We start from the raw sequence: 21,799 nt of genomic DNA, 5'->3' as shown, positions 1-21,799 counted from the left end.
TTGGGTCGGATCTATTCATTGCACAGGTCCAATTTCCAGATATAAATGCAAGTTTGGCATAACACAAACAACATCCTACAGCAAGGCTGCTGGATCAATTACAGAACCTTACAGACTCAAAGATATTGTGATCTAAGGGCTCATCTGGGCAAATATGCACGCATTCTTTGAGTGTAATGTTTTCGCTGGCAGAAGCACGCCCAGTGACAATTTGGGCCTAACTGGCAATGATCTTGTAGGAAAACACTACAAAAAACAATCACACGCTTTTTAAAATGTTTTTTATTTGTATGTTTCTGTTAGTGAATATACTCCTTTTAGTGAATGTTACAGATGCAGATGGAAAGCTGTGTGATGTTAAGAGTGGGTGAAGCTACAAATATTTACCCTTTCCACCTCACTATACAATAGCCAAAAACATTAGCAAATTACACTGAAAAGTTAAATAGAAAGAAAGAGAGACAGCGAGAGATAAAGAGAGAGAGAGAGAGTGGGGGAGAGGGGAGAGAGAGATATCCAAAACCATAGTGTTGAATACATATTTGAACCTACAGTATCAAAAAATAATAGCATTTTAAAGATCCTCTTCCTGCAGGGATACATAACAACAAGGTCATAGAAATCCGTCTCTGTACGACAAAACACAAAAGTCGGCTATGACTGAAAAATGAATGTGTTTAACCCTGAAACTTCTTCTTCCTGCCGTCCATGCCAGCCTGTTCATCAACGTTCTTACGCCAGTCACCAACTGCATCCACTGCCTGCGTTACAGAAAGTTTATGATGTCACAAATAGAGGATCAAATATGAAATAACTGATCCTTTCCACGAAGCTCAGAACACATTTGGGACACAATACTCGGGTACTGTGATTCTCTGCTTTGTAGGTTTCCACACAAATACCCACCTCCTCTTTGACCTCCTTCTTCACTTCTTTCAAGTTGGCTCTGAAATCCATGGAAGCCTTGTGCTTGGTGCCCAGCAGAGCCTGGAGCATAGCATCAGCAGACATACGCACTTTCTTCAGAGCTGGCTTCTTCATGCCCTGGATCTCAACCACTTTCATTCTCAAGTCCTCAATCTGTGACGTGAGCAAGTCAGGAGGAAGATAAGATTTGCCATGTCAAGAATCGAATTTGATTTGTCGCATGCGCCAAATACAACAGGTGAGTGCTTACTTACAAGCCCTTAACCAATGCAGTTTTAAGAATAAAAGTGTTAAGAAATGATTTACTCAAATAAACTGTAGTAAAAACATGTTTTTATAATAATAATAATTAAAGAGTAACAATAAAATAACAGTAGCGAGGCTATATACAGGGGGTACCGGCACAGAGTCAGTGTGGAGGCTATATACAGGGGGTACCGGCACAGAGTCAGTGTGTGGGGGCACCGGTTAGTCAAGGAAATTTAGGTAAGATGTTTTTTTTTTACACATCTACATCCGATAACAATTTGTTAATCTGGATTAAATAGGAGGTTGGTTACTTAGCATTGGTTATTCAATCCAGGGCTGTGTGTTTGTTGTGTTTCAATTTTAAATTCTATGGATATGTGTTTGTTTCATGATGAGGACAAGATGGAATAGAAAATACCTCCTTGTCTGCCTTCGTCACCTTGGACTCTGCGTCATATCTTTCCTCATCAACCTTGTCGATGGATTGGGCTAACTTTTTGAGCATTTCCTGTTGGTACACAAACACATCAAATCAGTCAGGTAATTTGTATTTATTTAAGGCAAGTCAGTTAAGAACAAATTCTTATTTACAATTGCCAGTTCAGGGGTTTGAACTTGCAACCTTCAGGTTACTAGTCCAACGCTCTAACCACTAGGCTACCCTGCCACCCCTATGAGAAACTCTTCTCTCCTGATGGAGTCAGTATCTTTGGGCAACAGTTATTTAGAGTGTGTACTTTGTAGGCAAATCCACATGGCTTATTACAAGAACCACCAATGTGAGGCCTAAATACATTGGAGTAGATGTTTTTGTATTTTTTTATTTCACCTTTATTTAACCAGGTGGGCTAGTTGAGAACAAGTTCTCATTTACAACTGCGACCTGGCCAAGATAAAGCAAAGCAGTGCGACACAAACAACAACACAGAGTAACATGGAATAAACAAGCGTACAGTCAATAACACAATAGAAAAAAAGAAAGTCTATATAGAGTGTGTGCAAATGGCATGAGGTGGTAAGGCAATAAATAGGCCATAGTAGCGAAGTAATTACAATTTAGCAGATTAACACTGGAGTGATAGATGAGCAGATGATGATGATCAGATGATGGTGTGTAAGTAGTGATACTGGTGTGCAAAAGAGCAGCAAAGTGAATAAAAACAACATGGGGATGAGGTAGGTAGATTGGGTGGCCTATTTACAGATGGACTATGTACAGCTGCAGCGATCAGTTAGCTGCTCAGATAGCTGATGTTTAAAGTTAGTGAGGGAAATGTATAAGTCTCCAGATGTGTGAAGCTTGTGTAAATGAATGAATTATTAGCATGATATCGTACCACCAGCGCCGTTTGATCTCCAGACAAATCCAGGGCGGGGAGCTCAGCCATGTAATTGGCTTTCTCCTGCACAGCCTCCTTTTTCTCCACTTCAATAAGCTCAAACGCAATCTGGAGCACTAAGCTCTGTAGGACAAAGAAACATAGTAAAGACAAACCCAGTCTACTATGTGGTATTGCGGCACAAAAGATTACCTAAAGGATTAAAGAGGTTGAAAAGTTATAAAACCAGTCTAATTTATGCCCAAACTAATTCAGTCAAGTACTGGACATTGGTGTGAAATACTTGTTTCATCCAATGGACCATAATTAATTGTCTTGGTTCACCTTCAGATGATGCCTGCGGCTCGATGTCATCTTTTTACTGTGAAAAACACATGGATTTGACATGTTGTTAGGGATATAACAGTTATGTGCATTGCTGAGAGAACATAAGGGTGGATTGGACATGTTTTGTGTCAGGCTGGAAGTCTGGAATTACACTTTTAGTGAATGTTTGACAAATTTAAAGACTTACTCTGACATCTTGGCTGTTGTTGTGTTTCACACCCTGAATAGAAGCACAACAGAGAGAACTTTCTTTTTTTCACCTTTATTTAACCAGGTAGGCTAGTTGAGAACAAGTTCTCATTTGCAACTGCGACCTGGCCAAGATAAAGCATAGCAGTGTGAACAGACAACACAGAGTTACACATGGAGTAAACCATTAACAAGTCAATAACGCAGTAGAAAAAAAGAGTCTATATACATTGTGTGCAAAAGGCATGAGGAGGTAGGCGAATAATTACAATTTTGCAGATTAACACTAAGGTGATAAATGATCAGATGGTCATGTACAGGTAGAGATATTGGTGTGCAAAAGAGCAGAAAAGTAAATAAATATAAAAAGTATGGGGATGAGGTAGGAAAAATTGGGTGGGCTATTTACCGATAGACTATGTACAGCTGCAACGATCGGTTAGCTGCTCAGATAGCAGATGTTTGAAGTTGGTGAGGGAGATTAAAGTCTCCAACTTCAGCGATTTTTTTCAATTCGTTCCAGTCACAGGCAGCAGGGAACTGGAACCAAAGGTGGCCAAATTAGGTGTTGGTTTTAGGGATGATCAGTGAGATACACCTGCTGGAGCACGTGCTTGATACTTATGATTTAAAAAAAACATTTATAATATCAGTAGGGTGCAATAGGTGCAATAGTTGCAATAGTGAGAGACATGTCTGGTCTAAAGATCATATTGTGATATTGAGCTGAAGATTGGGGAACACTTGGCCAAACTAGGTTCTTAGGGGAAATATGATACATTTTCAGAGCTAGAGTCTGAGGCAATTCCGAGAAAGCTATATCTGGACTGCTAGAGTCAGTTGTCTGACTTGTTTAATGGTTGTTAGAATGTGAAACCCTAATAAACTTTAACTGCTGCTGCCTTCAGAGACGCATGTCTCAATTTATTAACCTGCTGCGGTGCTGTATATCAGAAAATCCTTCCGAAATACATAAATCAACAGCATCTTCTTCATTCTGTAGACTGATGTGATTGTGTTGAATCAAGGTACTCACACTCATCAATAGATATAATGGTTTGCTATTTTCTTCCCCAACAATTGACTGTAAGTCTCAGTTAAAAGTTATTGATAATTGAAAACATCAAAAAAGTGTTACTTTCCCAGTCATTCATAATCTAATCAAATTAATTATTTAATTTCAAATCATCATGTCAACTACACAATTTAGCAAGCTAAGATCTATCGCAAAACTCCACTTTTTATTTTTGTTGACCTATACATGACAATTAACATGGCATTTAGCATGCTGTCTATTACACAGTATTACAAAGCTGTTACTCCATCCACCACCTCAAATAAACATGCACCACATTTTTTTAATGGAAAACGAAAAACTTTCCCAGCTATCATATTCTCCATCACAGTGTATAACACTATGAACTTACCATTTTATATTGAATTAACAATCTAAATATAATCAATGAATCTCACACAGAACATTCTGTGCCTGAGATCTTTATCTGAAACTCAATAACTCAGAGGTCTGTATTTATGTTGTGTCTTTACCAGCTTTGACTGCTAGAATATAACCCCTAACCAGAACCCTAGTCAAAGTTTTACAAAAAGAAAGACAGTCTGACTGATTTACCTCAATGTCTTCACCTGTTTTGCCAGGTGAATATATCTGTTCCATATGCTCCATTTGGTAATGATCCATAAAGTGGTAAACAGAAATACACCCATGTGCAGTGAGTGTATTGGATTGCTAAGATTGCCATTGGTTGGGAGGCCCTTTAGTCTATTTCTATTCCTTGTGCTTTTAATCCCAGTGATGCAACACAATCAGAGAGTTTGATAGAGAGACAGGAAAAGAGAGATTCTCACCTATGAGAGGAAGAGGAAGAGGAGGAGGCCAGAACACACCAGGAGGAAGAATGGAAGACTAGCACACTGACAAGCGACATGCGGTGAAAGATGGAAACGGTATATATGGTGTGGGATGATGCATCAGCAGAAACACTGGGTCCTCTTTATGGAAGTGGTTTCCATGTCAGACCAATGGAACATCGAGCTCCTGAAATACACTATGCCCAGCCCTGTTCACCTCATAAATGTTCTTTCCTTCAAGATGTCTTTCAAGACATATGTTGCTCTGAGCAGTGAGTATATAATTACAGTTCAGTATGGGAGGGATAGGGAAAGTATTTATAGATAAGAGTGAATATAGAAAAGATGATACTGTATTTCTAAAATCTAAATTAATTGAAGTGGGAGTCTACTTCAACAAGTGAATCATAGTAATATAACTCAACAAGTGAATCATAGTAATATAACTCAACAAGTGAATCATAGTAATATAACTCAACAAGTGAATCATAGTAATATAACTCAACAAGTGAATCATAGTAATATAACTCAACAATTATCAATTCTTGAAAATCCTAATACAGTTTTAAAAGTGGTTATTTTATCGAATCAGTAAAGCACTCAGAAATGTAAATTGTATTGAAATCAGAAATTGATTTGTCTTAAAGACAAAACACAATAAACCTCAATTCCATCATTTCCTTCAAACCTAAAAGCACAGCAACTGTGAATTATATGTTAGGCCATATTGATAATATGTTGAGTGCTTAATCAGGCCAACACATGACAAATGGAGTTAAACAAACTAGTCAATAACACGTAGTAAGTGAAATGCTACTCTACTCATGATTCTGCTTGGCTACATTTGGTGAAAAGTGCAGATTGCCATTGTTTGTTCAAAACTCACCAACTTCCCCCATTTTTCCATTGCTATACTTTCAGAGAAAGGGGATTGTATTACATTGAGAGTTGGGCAGAGTGAATGAGAGAGAGGAAGGATCAGCAGAAATGAAAAGTACTCTACTATACTGACATCTTGTGGTTTAATAGATAACCTAATATATGTATTTAATAAATAACCTCCACCCCAGATGTTCTAGGTGTCTCCAGAATTTGTGTTGCAAAATTCCAGTAACTTTCCCAAAATTACCAGGTTTTCCAGAAATCCCGGTTGGAAGATTCCCAGAATAAGAAGCAAATAAGATGATTTTTCAGAAAGCCAACTTTTTACCAACCATACTCCAGAATACCTTACATCCAAAAGCATGGAGGGACCACATCTGAAAGGAGTCAAATAATTTACCACAACACAGAATCATAAAATTGATACCATTTCCATGTTTCATGTTTCCACCATGTTCATGTTTCCACCATGTTCATGTTTCCACCATGTTCATGTTTCTACCATGTTCATGTTTCCACCATGTTCATGTTTCCACCATGTTCATGTTTCCACCATGTTCATGTTTCCACCATGTTCATGTTCATGTTTCCACCATGTTCATGTTTCCACCATGTTCATGTTTCCACTATGTTCATGTTTCCACCATGTTCATGTTTCCACCATGTTCATGTTCATGTTTCCACCATGTTCATGTTTCCACCATGTTCATGTTCATGTTTCCACCATGTTCATGTTTCCACCATGTTCATGTTTCCACCATGTTCATGTTTCTACCATGTTCATGTTTCCACCATGTTCATGTTTCCACCATGTTCATGTTTCCACCATGTTCATGTTTCCACTATGTTCATGTTTCCACTATGTTCATGTTTCCACCATGTTCATGTTTCCACCATGTTCATGTTTCATGTTTCCACCATGTTCATGTTTCCACTATGTTCATGTTTCCACTATGTTCATGTTTCCACCATGTTGCCAACATTTATTGAATTACTGCAGTTTGGCAGTTGTATATATTTTCAGTAAGCCTATATATTTGGAAAATAATTTACAATTCAATTATAGTTTACAGTTAGTATAAGGTCTTATCTTATGCTGTAAGATAAACATGTCTTTGCCTCAAATCTCGACCTTAGGTCTTCCATATCCAACAGTACAACAAAATAACAAAAAAGATAGATCAATCACTCTGTATCCTCCGTAGTTTTGAACACCAAAACTAATTTGGTAATTTTTGCAGACTGAAACTTCTTCTTCCTGCCGTCCATGCCAGACTGTTCATCAACGTTCTTACGCCAGTCACTGACTTCCTCCTGCATGACATGAAGTTTACGATATGACATTCTCAGTGTTTGAGAATATAATATGAAATAAATGTAATTGATCCTTTCATCAAAGCCCTGAATACATGTGGGGAAAAGGTTGCCAACTCCCAAAGTACTGTGATTCTCTGCTTCATAATTCTCCCCACAAATACCCACCTCCTCTTTGACCTCCTTCTTCACTTCTTTCAAGTTGGCTCTGAAATCCATGGAAGCCTTGTGCTTGGTGCCCAGCAGAGCTGCAAGCATAGCATCAGCAGACATACGCACTTTCTTCAGAGCTGGCTTCTTTATGCCCTGGATCTCAACCACTTTCATTCTCAAGTCCTCAATCTGTGAAGAGGGTGAGTCAACACATAGTCAAGACCAGCGCTATATGTTTCCAGGATGAGGACAATATGGAATGCAACGTACTGTACCTCTTTGTTTGTCTTCTTCACTTTTGCCTCGGAGTCATATCTTTCCTCATCAACCATCAATCATTTCCTGGGTGCACATCAACACATTACAGATCATTTGTACGAGAGGCATCAGTATGGCACCAGTATCTAAAGAGGGTGGAATTAACCACTTTCTACAGGCAACAGCTATCTAGAGAGGGAGAGGTGGTAACCTTTCATTTGACATACCGATGAAGGCTTTGCCAAGACGTCTGTGTGAAATTATATCCCCCGCTGTGGAATTAAAATAAGACATTAGCAACCACAAAAGGAAGACAATGGAGTGTGTATATATCTACGAATCCCACCTCATTACGACAAACTCACATCATTAAACAGAATGGTACGACCAGCGCCTCTTGATTTCCAGACAAATCCATGATGGGGATCTGAGCCATGAAATCTTATTTCTCTTGCACGGACTCCTTCTACTCTGTTGCCAGAAAAGTAGCCACAATCGAGAGACACAAGCTCTGGAGGAAAAGGAAACACAGTGAGGCCAAACCTAGGCCAGTACCCGACTTGGTGTACATTCAGGACACGCTGGTGTGCTTAGTGGAGGTCAAAAAGATAGAAATGCACATTGGCATACACAAAGTCATATACTGCTCATATAGGAAACCCATTGACAAAATGCAGTTTGCACCTAATTTAGAAGAATACATAGAATGTTGTCACAGTGAACTGTGTTGATTTACCTTTAGATGATGCTTGCGGCCCGAGGTCATCCTTTTCCTGTGAAGAAAGGTGAGTTTGACATACTAGATTGTTATATACATGACTGATCAATATGCTGAAGGGACATGACTGATCAATATGCTGAAGAGACATGACTGATCAATATGCTGAAGGGACATGACTGATCAATATGCTGAAGAGACATGACTGATCAATATGCTGAAAGGACATGACTGATCAATATGCTGAAGAGACATGACTGGTCAATATGCTGAAAGGACATGACTGATCAATATGCTGAAGAGACATGACTGATCAATATGCTGAAGAGACATGACTGGTCTATATGCTGAAGAGACATGACTGATCAATATGCTGAAGAGACATGACTGATCAATATGCTGAAGAGACATGACTGATCAATATGCTGAAGAGACATGACTGATCAATATGCTGAAGAGACATGACTGATCAATATGCTGAAGAGACATGACTGATCATATATGCTGAAGAGACATGACTGATCATATATGCTGAATGGACATGACTGGTCAATATGCTGAAGAGACATGATTGATCAATATGCTGAAGGGACATGACTGATCAATATGCTGAAGAGACATAACTGATCAATATGCTGAAGAGACATAACTGATCAATATGCTGAAGGGACATAACTGATCAATATGCTGAAGGGACATGACTGATCAATATGTTGAAGGGACATGACTGGTCAATATGCTGAAGGGACATGACTGGTCAATATGCTGAAGGGACATGACTGATCAATATGCTGAAGGGACATGACTGATCAATATGTTGAAGGGACATGACTGATCAATATGCAGAAGGGACATGACTGATCAATATGCTGAAGAGACATAACTGATCAATATGCTGAAGAGACATAACTGATCAATATGCTGAAGGGACATGACTGATCAATATGTTGAAGGGACATGACTGGTCAATATGCTGAAGGGACATGACTGGTCAATATGCTGAAGAGACATAACTGATCAATATGTTGAAGGGACATGACTGGTCAATATGCTGAAGGGACATGACTGGTCAATATGCTGAAGGGACATGACTGGTCAATATGTTGACCAAGGCTTGTATCAGTGATATTCTATAGCATGCTGAATAGATTGGGAATATCTCATTGACTTTTCTCACGTTGTTGTGAAAGACTCAAACCTTCATAAAGTATTCAGACCCCTTTACTTTTTTTCCCATTTTCATATGTTACAGCTTTATTCTAAAATGTATTCAATTGTTTTTTTTCCCTCATCAATCTACACACAATAACCCATAGTGACAAAGCAAAAACAGGTTTTTAGAAATTGTCACAAATGTATTACAAATAAAGAAATGGAAATAATAATAATAATAATAATAATAATAATATATAATATAATATAACATTTATAGTATTTAGACCCTTTACTCAGTACTTTGTTGAAACACCTTTGGCAGCGATTACAGTATCGAGTCTTCTTGGGTATGATGCTACAAGCTTAGCAGACCTGTTTCTGCCAGATTTCCTCCAGACCTGACGCTTGGCATTCAGGCCAAAGCGTTCAGAGAATCTTGTTTCTGAAGGTATGAGAGTCTTTAGGTGCCTTTTGGCAAATCAAAGCCGGGTGGTCATGTGCCTTTTACTAAGGAGTGGCTTCCGTCTTGGCACACTCTCCCGTAAAGGCCTGATTGGTGGAGGGCTGCAGAGGCAGTTGTCCTTCTGGAAGGTTCTCCCATCTCCACAGAGGAACTCTAGAGCTCTGTCAGAGTGACCATCAGGTTCTAGGTCACCTCCCTGACCAAGGCCCTTCTCCCACGATTGCTCAGTTTGGCTGGGCAGCCAGCTCAACGAAGAGTCTTGGTGGATCCAAACTTCTTCCATTTCAGAATGATGGAGGCCACTGTGTTCTTGGGGACTTTCAATGCTGCAGAAATGTTTTGGTATCCTTCTCCAGATCTGTGCCTCGACACAATCCTGTCTTGGAGCTCTATGGACAATTCCTTCAACCTCATGGCTTGGTTTTTGCTCTGACATGTATTGTCAACTGTGGGACCTTATATAGACCTTTCCACATCATGTCCAATCAATTGAATTTACCACAGGTGGACTCCAATCAAGTTGCAGCAGCATCTCAAGGATGATCAATGGAAATGGGATGCACCTGAGCATAGGGAAGGGTCTAAATACTTATGTAAATAAGTTATATATATATATTGTTTGATGTTAGGGTTTGGGTTGGCTGTTTGTTTTTTGTTTGTATATATTTCTGTGTCTGTTTGTCTATTTATTCTGATTTGGTATTTTAAAAAATCCCTACTTTCTAACATTATGTTTGTCTAAGACTAGGGATGCAAAAATCTGTAACTTTCCGAAGATTCCCAGGTTTTTCCGAAATTCTGATTGGAGGATTCCAGATTCCTGCTTATTCACTCCTGATTACGGGAGTCTTCCAACCAGGATTTTTGGAAAACTGGATAATTTTTGGAAAGCTACCGCATATTTGCAACGTAATCTTAAATCCTGTGAAAATAATAAAATGAGGCAAACATTTGGATACTTACTCAGACATGATGGAGGAATGTGTGCTTCAGACCCTGGAACAAAAAGACAATGAGGAAGATAAATGTTTTTAGCATTAGGGTGCTATTTGCCTCATAAGCCTAAAATTAGAACAGGCTTGTGTATCCAGCTCAAGAATGATTCATGGACACTGGCTGCTAATTGAGCAATTTGGACACTTCAAGGAAGGGAGGGGAAATATGATCCATTTGACTATTAACTTGTTGGAACCATTTTGATCAGGCTAAATTTGGACAGCTGGAGACAAGAGTCACCCCTGACATTCATGGGCTGTTACTTTATTGATGTCATTAGCACACAAATCCTCTGCAGGCATCATCGTCTTGCTCCACCCTGAGAACATCTTGGTATCACTCAAATCACTACAACCTGCGTTCTCAGTGAACCCCGTCATTACATCTCTTCCACTTTTTCTACTGCATTTTGGGGAGCATACTTAATGTCATGAAAAGCCCCTCAATCGAATCATTGATTATTATTTTAAGCAATACAGTATGGCTCAAATGTTGTAAGACACTGTTGTTAAACCACACCACATCAATGAATAGCAATGTTAAGAATAGGAATGATGTTTTTAACAACTTCTCTGTTTTCTCTAGTTTAAAGTCAATGACACATGCAGTTCAAATACGTTCAAATTCATCAATATTCAAATGATCAAATAAATGCTACTATTTTGATACTTCAGCAAACAGAGAAATTGACAATAAAAACTCTTGCCAACACATAATTTTCCAATCTGTTCAACTAGGAATATACATGATAATCCAAATATGTATTAAACTGTAACTTTCTAATGCCTGATAGAGCATGGTGCTTGCAACGCTCAACTGTTATGCCATGTCTATCAACTGACCAGTGGATCTGAAACTATTCTGTAGGTTACCAAATGTTAGCTGTAGCCCAAGAGGAACGGACCACCAACCAAGGGCCTAGAAGCCCCATTCAGTAAACACTGTCTGCTGTAACCTAGTTATCACATTCGAGTTACAGTATAATCAAAATTCTAGATCTCCATCACAAATCCCATATCGCTATCCATGACACTTATACACATTGAATATTTGAGCAACATACATCACACAAAAAAGTAAAGCCTTAAATAATGTCTTCAACCGCCTTCCATGCTAGAGTATAGTCCTTGAGCAGGAGTCCCCCCCCCCCGCCCTCCACACAGGGTCACACTGTCTAACACAGAGGCCCGTCGGTCATTCTGTCTAGACAGAGGCTCAATAGTCTTTCATAGTATCCACCCTGACATATTTATCTCACTGTATTCACCTGTATTCAAATGTAGTGAACTTGTGACAGGTGTCACCTGTTAGTGGGTCTTTTTTCCCTTTTTTCTCTACTGTGTTATTGACTTGTTTATTGTTTACTCCATGTGTAACTCTGTGTTGCTGTCTGTTCACACTGCTATGCTTTATCTTGGTCAGGTCGCAGTTGTAAATGAGAACTTGTTCTCAACTAGCCTACCTGGTTAAATAAAGGTGAAATAAATAAAAAAAAAAATATATATATATGTAAATGTAGCCATGAAATCACCTTTACATCAACGTCTATAAATGTGCACTGTGTAAGACTTAATTAACAGGTAAAACTACCCCCCCACGGTGAGACTGTATTCCTTCATTTATCAATGTCACATCCAACCTTATTTATCAGTAAGACAGATCCTGTGTGATCGAAAGATAAGAGAGGTTCTCACCTATGAGATGAGGAGGACAGGACACACTTGGTGAAGAAGGGGAGAAACTGGTAAGTCACAGGCAAAGAACAAATCCAACAGGGTATATATATGTAGACTAGTGATGAATCAGCAGAAACCCAGGGACCTCCTTGTGGTGGTGGAGACTCCTTAGGCCAACGGAACTGTGGGCTCCTGAAATACCACCAACCCTTTCCTCCAACTCACATCATAAATTTCCCTTTCTGCAAGGTGTCTCCCAAAACCTGAGCTGCCACTTGGCTTCCATACCAACGGCGTTGGAAAGGTTTGACAAAGCCATCCCAGTTAAGCACGGAGGTCATGGATAGATAAACCCAGGAAAGCAAGGGTCAACGTTGATATATTCTTGAACCACTTTTGGGTGATTGATGATAATTCCATTTTCAATAAGAAGAAGGCTTTTGTTAAAGGGTCAGTCTGCAGTTCAAACAATAAAAAGTGACTTCCCAGCCACTGTTTTGACAAAAAGTTCTTCAACAATCAATGTGTATATAGCAATCATTTAAAAGTTTAAAAAATGGAAGTACCAATTGCAGATTGCACCTTTAAAATAAAGAAGGGAAAGGGGTCATCAACTTTAACAAGGGAACCATGCTATCCATTGCATATAAGTGAAACTGTTGAACAATTGCTGTATCTGTCATTATTGTCAGAACAATTTTTGACCTCTGGAATCCATTTAGTTAAGGATTATTAAGAAGTAGAAAAAGTGTTACTCACCATTTGCAGGACTAGAGTTCCCCAATCCAACTTCAATTGCATGGCAATACACTGTACATTGAATATCTACAAATAATGACAAATGCCTGAGAAAAAAGTGGGCAAGTAAATAGCCCTCTTTTGCTCAAAGGTGAGATGGGGAGAAGGAGCGAGAGATTGAGAGAGAGTGAGAGAGAGTGATGGAGAGAGGATATTTATTTATTTATATATTATATTACTAATTATATCATAACTATATTCTTGTAAATTGTTTATTATATTCTATATTCAAATATGAAAGGTTTAATTAAATATAAAACATTTTTTAAATGATTAATACACATCTAAAATGTGTAACTAAATCAAGCCAATCGTTAGTTTTAATTCAATTGTGTTTTCATCAAGTCATTTCGCATGACACATTATATTCTAATGACATTGACATTTATGATGAAATGTTTGTAGGAAATATAATCCTATATTCTTACAACAAATATATTAGATTAATTCACTGTGGGGTTGCAAAAAGAAAATGTTACCGGTTTTCAGGGATACAGTGTTTTCAACCTAACTTCAGTTTCTCCTGGAAACCGGAAATGTGGACTCTGCTTAGACGTCTTTTTACACCAGTATTAAGTGCAACCCATTAATATTTGGAAAAGCCCTAGTTATGGATGACCCACTATTTCAGTGCCAAATTAGTAATAAAGAAATAAACATGCATAGCAATGTTCAAGCACAGGAGGTTGGAAAGGACGGACTCGTAGTAATGACTGGAGCGGAGTGGGTGGAATGGTATCAAATGCATCACACATATGGTTTCCATGTGTTTGATGCCCTTCCATTTGCTCTGTTCCAACTATTATTATGAGCAGTCCTCCCCTCAGCAGCCTCCACTGTATTCAAGAAATATACATGTCAAAAGTAACAAAAAAAAGACTGTCTTCTTCAAAGCATTTATTTAATTACTGAGCTTTGGCATGAATGTTGGACATAGGTAAAATAAGTTTTCTTCAAAAGCTTTTTACTATTGACATAAGACATACGTTTAAGTTAAATAGATTGACAAAATGACTCTAACTGTGTGACGGCATAACAAAACAACCTAAAAGATGTATTAAAAAACAAATTCAGTAATTTATGCGGTCTCAAACTTCTTCTTCCTGCCGTCCATGCCAGCCTGTTCGTCAACGTTCTTACGCCAGTCACCGACTTCCTCCTGCATGACATAAAATGTACGATGTGACATTCTTAGTGTTTGAGGATGTAATATGAAATTCATCTAACTGATCATTTCCTCAAAGTTCTGAGCACATTCGGGACAACTGCCGCCAACTCCTAAAGTACTGTGATTCTCTGCTTCGTAATTCTCCCCACAAATACCCACCTCCTCTTTGACCTCCTTCTTCACTTCTTTCAAGTTGGCTCTGAAATCCATGGAAGCCTTGTGCTTGGTGCCCAGCAGAGCTGCAAGCATAGCATCAGCAGACATACGCACTTTCTTCAGAGCTGGCTTCTTTATGCCCTGGATCTCAACCACTTTCATTCTCAAGTCCTCGATCTGTGAAGAGGGTGAGTCAACACATAGTCAAGACCAGCGCTATATGTTTCCAGGATGTGGACAATATGGAATGCAACGTACTCTACCTCTTTGTCTGTCTTCTTCACTTTTGCCTCGGAGTCATATCTATCCTCATCAACCTTGTCAATGGTCTGGGCCAACTTTTTAAGCATTTCCTGTTGACACACAAACATATCACAGATCATTTGTATGAGAAACACAGTGTCTCTTAATGGTGTCTTCAGCTTTTGGCACAGATCAATCTCATTCAATTCATTTTTCTTTCTATGCAAATCAAATCAATCCAAATGCAGCCTTAACACATATCTCAAAATCAAATATGTAACATGAAAGATAAATAGGTTAGGATTTTTGTGGTTCCAATTGTATGGTTGTATGAATTATTGTATATGTCAGGTATTCAAAGCAGACTAAATTAGAATGAACTGGTTAGAATGGTAAAATACCTGCAGCTCAGGAAGACCCCCAGACAATACCGGAGCAGGGCAGTTTTCTGTTATAAAAGCTGCCTTTTCTGTTATCAAGTCTGCTGCTTCTTTCTCCAGGAGGTCTTTGGCAATCGCAAGCATCAAGCTCTGGATGCCAGGGGGAGAAAAGGTGTCAGAGCAGCTAACACGACTACACCAAAACATGTAGGACTCACCAATGCAAAGTTAGGCCTAGCATCCATTTCAGGCACTTTCAAATGTACTGTATTTCCTTATACATTCAATAAAGTAACCTTGTAGTATTACCATGTGTCTGAATAAATAATTGAGAGCCTAAGCACGTTAACTTCAGGCAACTGCCAGCTAATGTGTTTCTGCCATTTGTTTTTGTCTTGATACATTTTACACAATCACTTGTACACATAGTTCATTTGTGGTTATTTAATTAAATAGGGAAGGGTATTTGTATTTCATAGTTTTGACATCTTTGCAAATAAGAATGGGTTATTATTTGACTTAGCTGTATAGACACAATATGAGTCAAAGGTTTGGACACACCTATTCATTCAAGGGTTTTTCTTTATTTTGACTATTTTATACATTGTACAATAGTTGTGAAAGCATTAAAACTATGAAATAACACATATGGAATCATGTAGTAGCCAAAAAAGCATTAAACACACCTAAATATATTTTATATTTGAGATGCTTCAAAGTAGCCACCCTTTGCCTTGATGACAGCTTTGCACACTCTTGGCATTCTCTCAACCAGCTTCATGAGGTGGAAGGTGACCTGGAAGGCATTTAAATTAACAGGTGTGCCTAGTTAAAAGGTAATTTGTAGAATGTATTTCCTTCTTAATGCGTTTCAGCCAGTCAGTTGTGTTGTAACAAGGTAGGGGTGATATACATTGGATAAAGACAGCCCTGTTTGATAAAATACCCTGTCCATATTATGGAAAGAACAGCTCAAATAAGCAAAGAGAAATGACAGTCCATCATTACTTTAAGACATGACGGTCAGTCAATGCAGAAAAGTTTCTTCAAGTGCAGTCGCGAAAACCATCAAGCGCTATGATGAAACAGGCTCTCGTGAGGACCGCCACTGGAAAGTAGGAACCAGAGTTACCTCTGCTGCAGAGGATAAGTTCATTAGAGTTACCATCCTCAGAAATTGCTTTCCAAATAAATGCTTAACAAAGTAACAGACACATCTCAACATCAACTGTTAAGAGAAGACTGCGTAAATCAGGCCTTCATTGTTGAATTGCTGCAAAGAAACCACTACTAAAGGACACCAATAAGAAGAAGAGACTTGTTTGGGCCAAGAAACATGAGCAATGGACATTAGACCGGTGGAAATCTGTCCTTTGGTCTGATGAGTCCAAATTTGAGATTTTCGGTTCCAACGGCTATGTCTTTGTGAGACGCAGAGTAGGTGAACGGATGATCATGTGTGGTTCCCAACGTAAAGCATGGAGGAGGTGGTGTGATGGTGTGAGGGTGCTTTGCTGGTAACACTGTCTGTGATTTATTTAGAATTCAAGGCACACTTAACCAGCATTGCTACCATAGCATTCTGCAGTGATACGCCATACCACCTGGTTTGCACTTAGTGGGACTATCATTTGTTTTCAACAGGACAATGACCCAACACACCTCCAGGCTGTATAAGGGCTATTTGACCAAGAAAGAGAGTGAGGGAGTGCTGCATCAGATGACCTGGCCTCCACAATCACCAGACCTCAACCCAATTGAGACGGTTTGGGATGAGTTGGACTGCAGAGTGAAGGAAAAGCAGCCAAAAAGTGCTCAGGATATGTGGGAACTCCTTCAAGACTGTTGGAAAATCATTCCTCATGAAGCTGGTTGAGAGAATGCTAATAGTGTGCAAAACACTGTCATCAAGGCAAAGGGTGGCTACGTTGAAGAATCGAAAATATAAAATATATTTTGATTTGTTTAACACTTTTTTTGGTTACTACATGATTCCATATGTGTTATTTCATAGTTTTGAAATCTTCACTATTATTCTACAAAAATAAAGAAAAACCCTTGAATGAGTAGGTGTGTCCAAACTTTTGACTGGTACTGTAAATGTTCAATCAAATGAGAGTAAGAACAATACAGTTTTTCACATTGGAAGCTGAAATTGGGTTAAATCAGTATATTTACCTTCAGATGACCCCTGCGGCTCGAATTCATCTTTTTCCTGTGAGAGGAAGAAGTAGATACATGAGATGTTCGCGATGCACTCAGACAATCAGTCACCTCTCAGATGTTATTGAGACTAATGTAATATTATACTTACTCTGACATCTTGCTTGTTTATTTTTTCACACCTTGTATAAGACAGAAATTAAAAGATTCAAAACTTTGACAGAACAAGTGTTGCTATAAATGTATATGTTGTACTGTGATAGACTCAGAAGAGCAGTCATAATGCCAAAATTAATCCACCAAATAACAGTAGCACACAACAAGATATAGAGATCACTTGAATTACTCTGCAAGTAGGAGTCTACCCTGGCTCACTTAACTGGGTATGTACTTATTTTTATCTTTATGCTGATGCAGGACATTTGGACAACCTGCGATTTTAGCATATTATTATGGCAGCTAGACACTGGCAATAGAACACCTTTCAACTAGTTTCACATTGCAGATATAAGCATGCAGATATGAAGTATTCACAAACATGTATCATATTGCTGCTTGCCACTTGGAACAATTTTATGCTTAAGCAGATAGGGTTTCAACTTATTCAGATGCCAAAACATATAGTTTCTTATTTCGCTGAGGACGACAAATCTAAACTGGTATTTGGCATGCTAAACTTTGATCTACTTAATTATTGAGCTGCTGACCTACATTTGAATATAACTACAACTACAATTTTACTCATTTGTTAAAACAATGAGTCACTCTTTATAATGTTGATCCTTTAAAGGGATAGTTAAACTATTTTTTTTAAATTGTAGCTTTTCTTCCAATTTCCTTACGTTGTTGTTGTTTTCTCCAAACCATTTCAAAATAACTAGCTAGCTAACCAAGTTCAATACTAGCTAACCAATTTAAATACAGTTCGTAGGAAACCAATAACTAGCTAACCAATTTAAATACAGTTTGAAGGAAACCAATAACTAGCTAACCAATTAAAATACAGTTTGGAGGAAACACCCTAAAGAAGTCGAAAATACGCTAATATTTCCAAAACTTTAAACAGTGATATATTCACTTTTTTTTACTCATGAATGTTCAAATCTTGCAAATAAATCATGTAAAATGTTTTATTCATTCATGATACACAAAAGGTTTCATATTCTGATGTTTATTTATATTTAATTTCTGTAGATTCCAGACATCTAGAACACCACCTGCTCAGGAACATATGGCATAAGATTGCACGCACAGAGCAGAACAAAAACATCCAGGGATTCAAGGTCCCCTTGAGCATCATGTTGGGCTGATACATGCAATCAGCCTACGAAGTATAATATTTCTAGTGACCAAGAAGGCTCAAACTGTTGAGCTAGCTCTACTTCCTGAATAGCTAGATTCACATCTGGTGACACAAAACAATTCAGCAATTCAATTCATTCAATTAAAACATTCAAATTCCTTAATATCTGTCAATCATGTGCACATAATGAATCATTGAAAATAACATCTATCGCTTTAAAAAAAGGTGAGAATACAGACCTGTATTTGTTTCCCCCTTTTCCCCCCCCCAATTTAGCCAGCACACATGCATACATTTACCATGTGGGTGGCCATAGGGATAGAATCCACAACCCTGGTGTTACAAGCACTGTCCTCAACCAACTAAGCCATAGGGTACCATGTTACTACGGTGATCGTATGATCTGCCAATGTGCAGAAACCAACAGCTGCAACACTACATACAGTTCAAAGCAGTCAGGAGACAGGAGCACATTATGCATGCTGGAGCACTATAAGATCCCACTATTATCCTCACCTGTGAGAAAAATAATGATGAAAAATGAAGAGCAGTTGTGAGAGATGGAGAGGGAGAGGATGGCAAGCCAATAGCAGATTAAATGAGGGAGTACACAGTATTAAATACTGATGGGTGGACACCAGTGGTTTATCCCTCCCTCAACATGGTAATGTTTACTCCAGTAGGTCAGTCTTTATGGTAGTGGTCAGTGATGCTGCCGGCCCCCTGTCAGCCTGATATACATGCCCTGTAACATAGACATGCCCTGTAACATATACTGCCCTGTAACATGCCCCGTTATCTAAATATAGGCTCCATATTTCCAAACCAGATAACTACAATATCAATAATATTTCCACAACTTGCTCTGTAACTTAAATAATAACAAGCAACGTGCAACTGCTTGTCACAATGTCATCCCCTCTATAGTTTCTTGTTGTGATCAAGTCTTAATCGATGAATGATAAGTGAATCTGGTCAAAGTAGCCCTACACTACAGGGCCAGATATAATAAGCATTGGAAATAAAGCATCTTATGGTAGAAACTTACCCGGTAAAATAAGGGTAACATAAAAAATATAAATAGGGGTCTGATCCCATACTTTGACCTAGGGCTGGCTCCAGCCTTTTGGGGGCCCTAAGCAAGATTTGGTAGGGGGGCCCCCCACATCACGGCAAAACATTTGAGAGGCACCGCTCTTGACGGTGGATAAAAAAATGCTTGTTTTAAAGGCCCAGTGTATTTTCCTTTGTTTTATACATATTTCCATACTATGAGTTTGGAATACACTGACAATTTTAATTGAAAACAATCCAAAACCAATCAAATTTCATTTGTCACTTGCACCGAATAGAACAGGTGAAATTGCTTACTTAAGAGCCCTTTTCCCAACAATGCAGAGTTTAAAAGTAAGAGCAATTTGCCAAATAAAAAAAAGGAAATAGTAGGGCCTGCTGGGTGGCACAGTGGTCTAAGGCAATGCATCGCAGGAGTCACTAGGAGTCACTGCAATTCTACACATTTTGCCATGGGGCATAGAGAAACTGTTGCAGTTTTAAAGCAAGTTTACTGCAATCCTATGAATTGTGACATGGGACAGAGATCATTTTTTCCTTTTTTCAGTTTTACAACCAATTTCCCACAATCTACCTACTTTGCCATGGATGGAGATACTTTTTTTTGCAGTTTTAAAGCAAATTTTCTGCAATTATATACATTTTGTAAGGACTTATGCCATGTTAATATGATATGAGTGAGAATGACTAACAAAATCAATGGAGGCCCCTCTGGAGTTCAGGTACCCTGGGCACGAGCCCTGCGTGCACGGTCGGTATTCAGCCATGCTTACTACAAGTTTAGATAGCTGGCTAGACTAACTACCAATAAAAAAAGTGTTAACCGACTTGGATAATTGAGTGACTGTCATTGTCTGACATAACAAGAGAAAAACTGCTGACACACAACCACATTTCGAAATTGCACCTGGTGTATTCAACTATTCTCACTCTGAAATGGTAAGTTGAGATCCGACTGAATTCCCCCCAAAAATATCATAAATAAATCATCATAATTTGTTGGGGGCCCTGCAGCAGCTGGGGGCCCTAAGCGACCGCTTATGTTGCTTATGCCTGGAGCCGGCCCTGCTTTGACTATCCTCCATCCTGACTTTGTATTTAGGTCATTTGGCGCCAGAATTAGCCTAGTTCTATATCCACCAGCCATCTGCTAAAATGTAATGGACCCTCCTAGGAATCTTTTGGGGGAATTTGTGGTGGCAAATATTTCTGTGGCTCTGTATTACAGTTTAGTCATTTAGCAGACGCTCTTATCCAGAGTGACTTAGTAGTGAGTACCTACATTTTAATATTTTTTCGCACAGGTCCCACATGGGAAACAAACCCAAAATCCTGGCATTGCAAGCACCAAGCAGTACCAAATGAACCACAGAGGACATAGTGTCAGCATAATCTAATTTGTCCTCTAAAGACACAGATTGTTAAGTATGATACCCAGTGAAAAGTGTCATCTTGAAAGTAATGGAAACGGTTTTGCAAATGTGCAAGAAGAAGAAGATACAGACATGGGAATCATGCATCCTCTGGTTGATCAATCAGTTATAGAATATATATATATTGTCATGCATTGTTCACACAGAGTTACAGTGCCTTGCAAAAGTATTCGCCCCCCTTGAACTTTGCGACCTTTTGCCACATTTCAGGCTTCAAAAGGTGGCGCTACAAAGTATTAACTTAAGGGGGCTGAATAATTTTGCACACCCAATTTTTCAGTTTTTGATTTGTTAAAAAGTTTTAAATATCCAATAAATGTCGTTCCACTTCATGATTGTGTCCCACTTGTTGTTGATTCTTCACAAAAAAATACAGTTTTATATCTTTATGTTTGAAGCCTGAAATGTGGCAAAAGGTCGCAAAGTTCAGGGGGCCGAATACTTTCGCAAGGCAATGTATTTCTCCAATAGGGTTTAACAATACAATCACAACCACAACCATTTATTTTACATCTCATAAAGCACCATGATCCAAAAACAATCCTTACATCACTCACCTAATATC

General features: G+C 38.6%; 3 protein-coding genes across 4 annotated transcripts; all 3 read right to left on the bottom strand.

Annotated features, from left to right (window-relative positions):
- Nucleotides 1-264: 264 nt before the first annotated feature.
- LOC124037611 (troponin I, fast skeletal muscle-like) lies at nucleotides 265-5,048 on the bottom strand. Of its 2 annotated transcripts, none has more exons than XM_046352486.1 (7): nucleotides 4,899-5,048; nucleotides 3,031-3,157; nucleotides 2,841-2,877; nucleotides 2,514-2,639; nucleotides 1,595-1,684; nucleotides 907-1,080; nucleotides 265-761 (listed from the first exon to the last, which is right to left on the bottom strand). In XM_046352486.1, exons 2-7 carry the CDS (start codon nucleotides 3,036-3,038, stop codon nucleotides 678-680), a joined length of 519 nt encoding a protein of 172 aa, XP_046208442.1. In that variant the 5' UTR covers nucleotides 3,039-3,157; nucleotides 4,899-5,048; the 3' UTR covers nucleotides 265-677. The 2 variants fall into 2 exon arrangements, with proteins under 2 accessions (XP_046208442.1, XP_046208440.1); XM_046352484.1 differs by having other exon boundaries at nucleotides 3,031-3,063; nucleotides 4,899-5,008.
- Nucleotides 5,049-6,786: 1,738 nt separating this feature from the next.
- Nucleotides 6,787-7,758, bottom strand: LOC124037610 (troponin I, fast skeletal muscle-like). Its single transcript, XM_046352483.1, has 4 exons — nucleotides 7,736-7,758; nucleotides 7,526-7,592; nucleotides 7,266-7,439; nucleotides 6,787-7,097 (listed from the first exon to the last, which is right to left on the bottom strand). Exons 2-4 carry the CDS (start codon nucleotides 7,580-7,582, stop codon nucleotides 6,969-6,971), a joined length of 360 nt encoding a protein of 119 aa, XP_046208439.1. The 5' UTR covers nucleotides 7,583-7,592; nucleotides 7,736-7,758; the 3' UTR covers nucleotides 6,787-6,968.
- Nucleotides 7,759-14,196: 6,438 nt separating this feature from the next.
- Nucleotides 14,197-19,369, bottom strand: LOC124037607 (troponin I, fast skeletal muscle-like). Its single transcript, XM_046352481.1, has 7 exons — nucleotides 19,244-19,369; nucleotides 17,576-17,606; nucleotides 17,440-17,476; nucleotides 15,283-15,411; nucleotides 14,902-14,991; nucleotides 14,642-14,815; nucleotides 14,197-14,473 (listed from the first exon to the last, which is right to left on the bottom strand). The coding sequence occupies exons 2-7, from the start codon at nucleotides 17,581-17,583 to the stop codon at nucleotides 14,393-14,395; spliced, it is 519 nt and encodes a 172-aa protein (XP_046208437.1). The 5' UTR covers nucleotides 17,584-17,606; nucleotides 19,244-19,369; the 3' UTR covers nucleotides 14,197-14,392.
- Between the last annotated feature and the right edge of the window lie 2,430 nt (nucleotides 19,370-21,799).

The sequence above is a fragment of the Oncorhynchus gorbuscha genome, linkage group LG06 (genome assembly GCF_021184085.1).
Source record: "Oncorhynchus gorbuscha isolate QuinsamMale2020 ecotype Even-year linkage group LG06, OgorEven_v1.0, whole genome shotgun sequence".
Classification (NCBI taxonomy): Eukaryota; Metazoa; Chordata; class Actinopteri; order Salmoniformes; family Salmonidae; genus Oncorhynchus; species Oncorhynchus gorbuscha.
The sequence above is the reverse complement of the archived record's forward strand: the minus strand, read 5'-3'. Positions and strand labels throughout refer to the sequence as shown.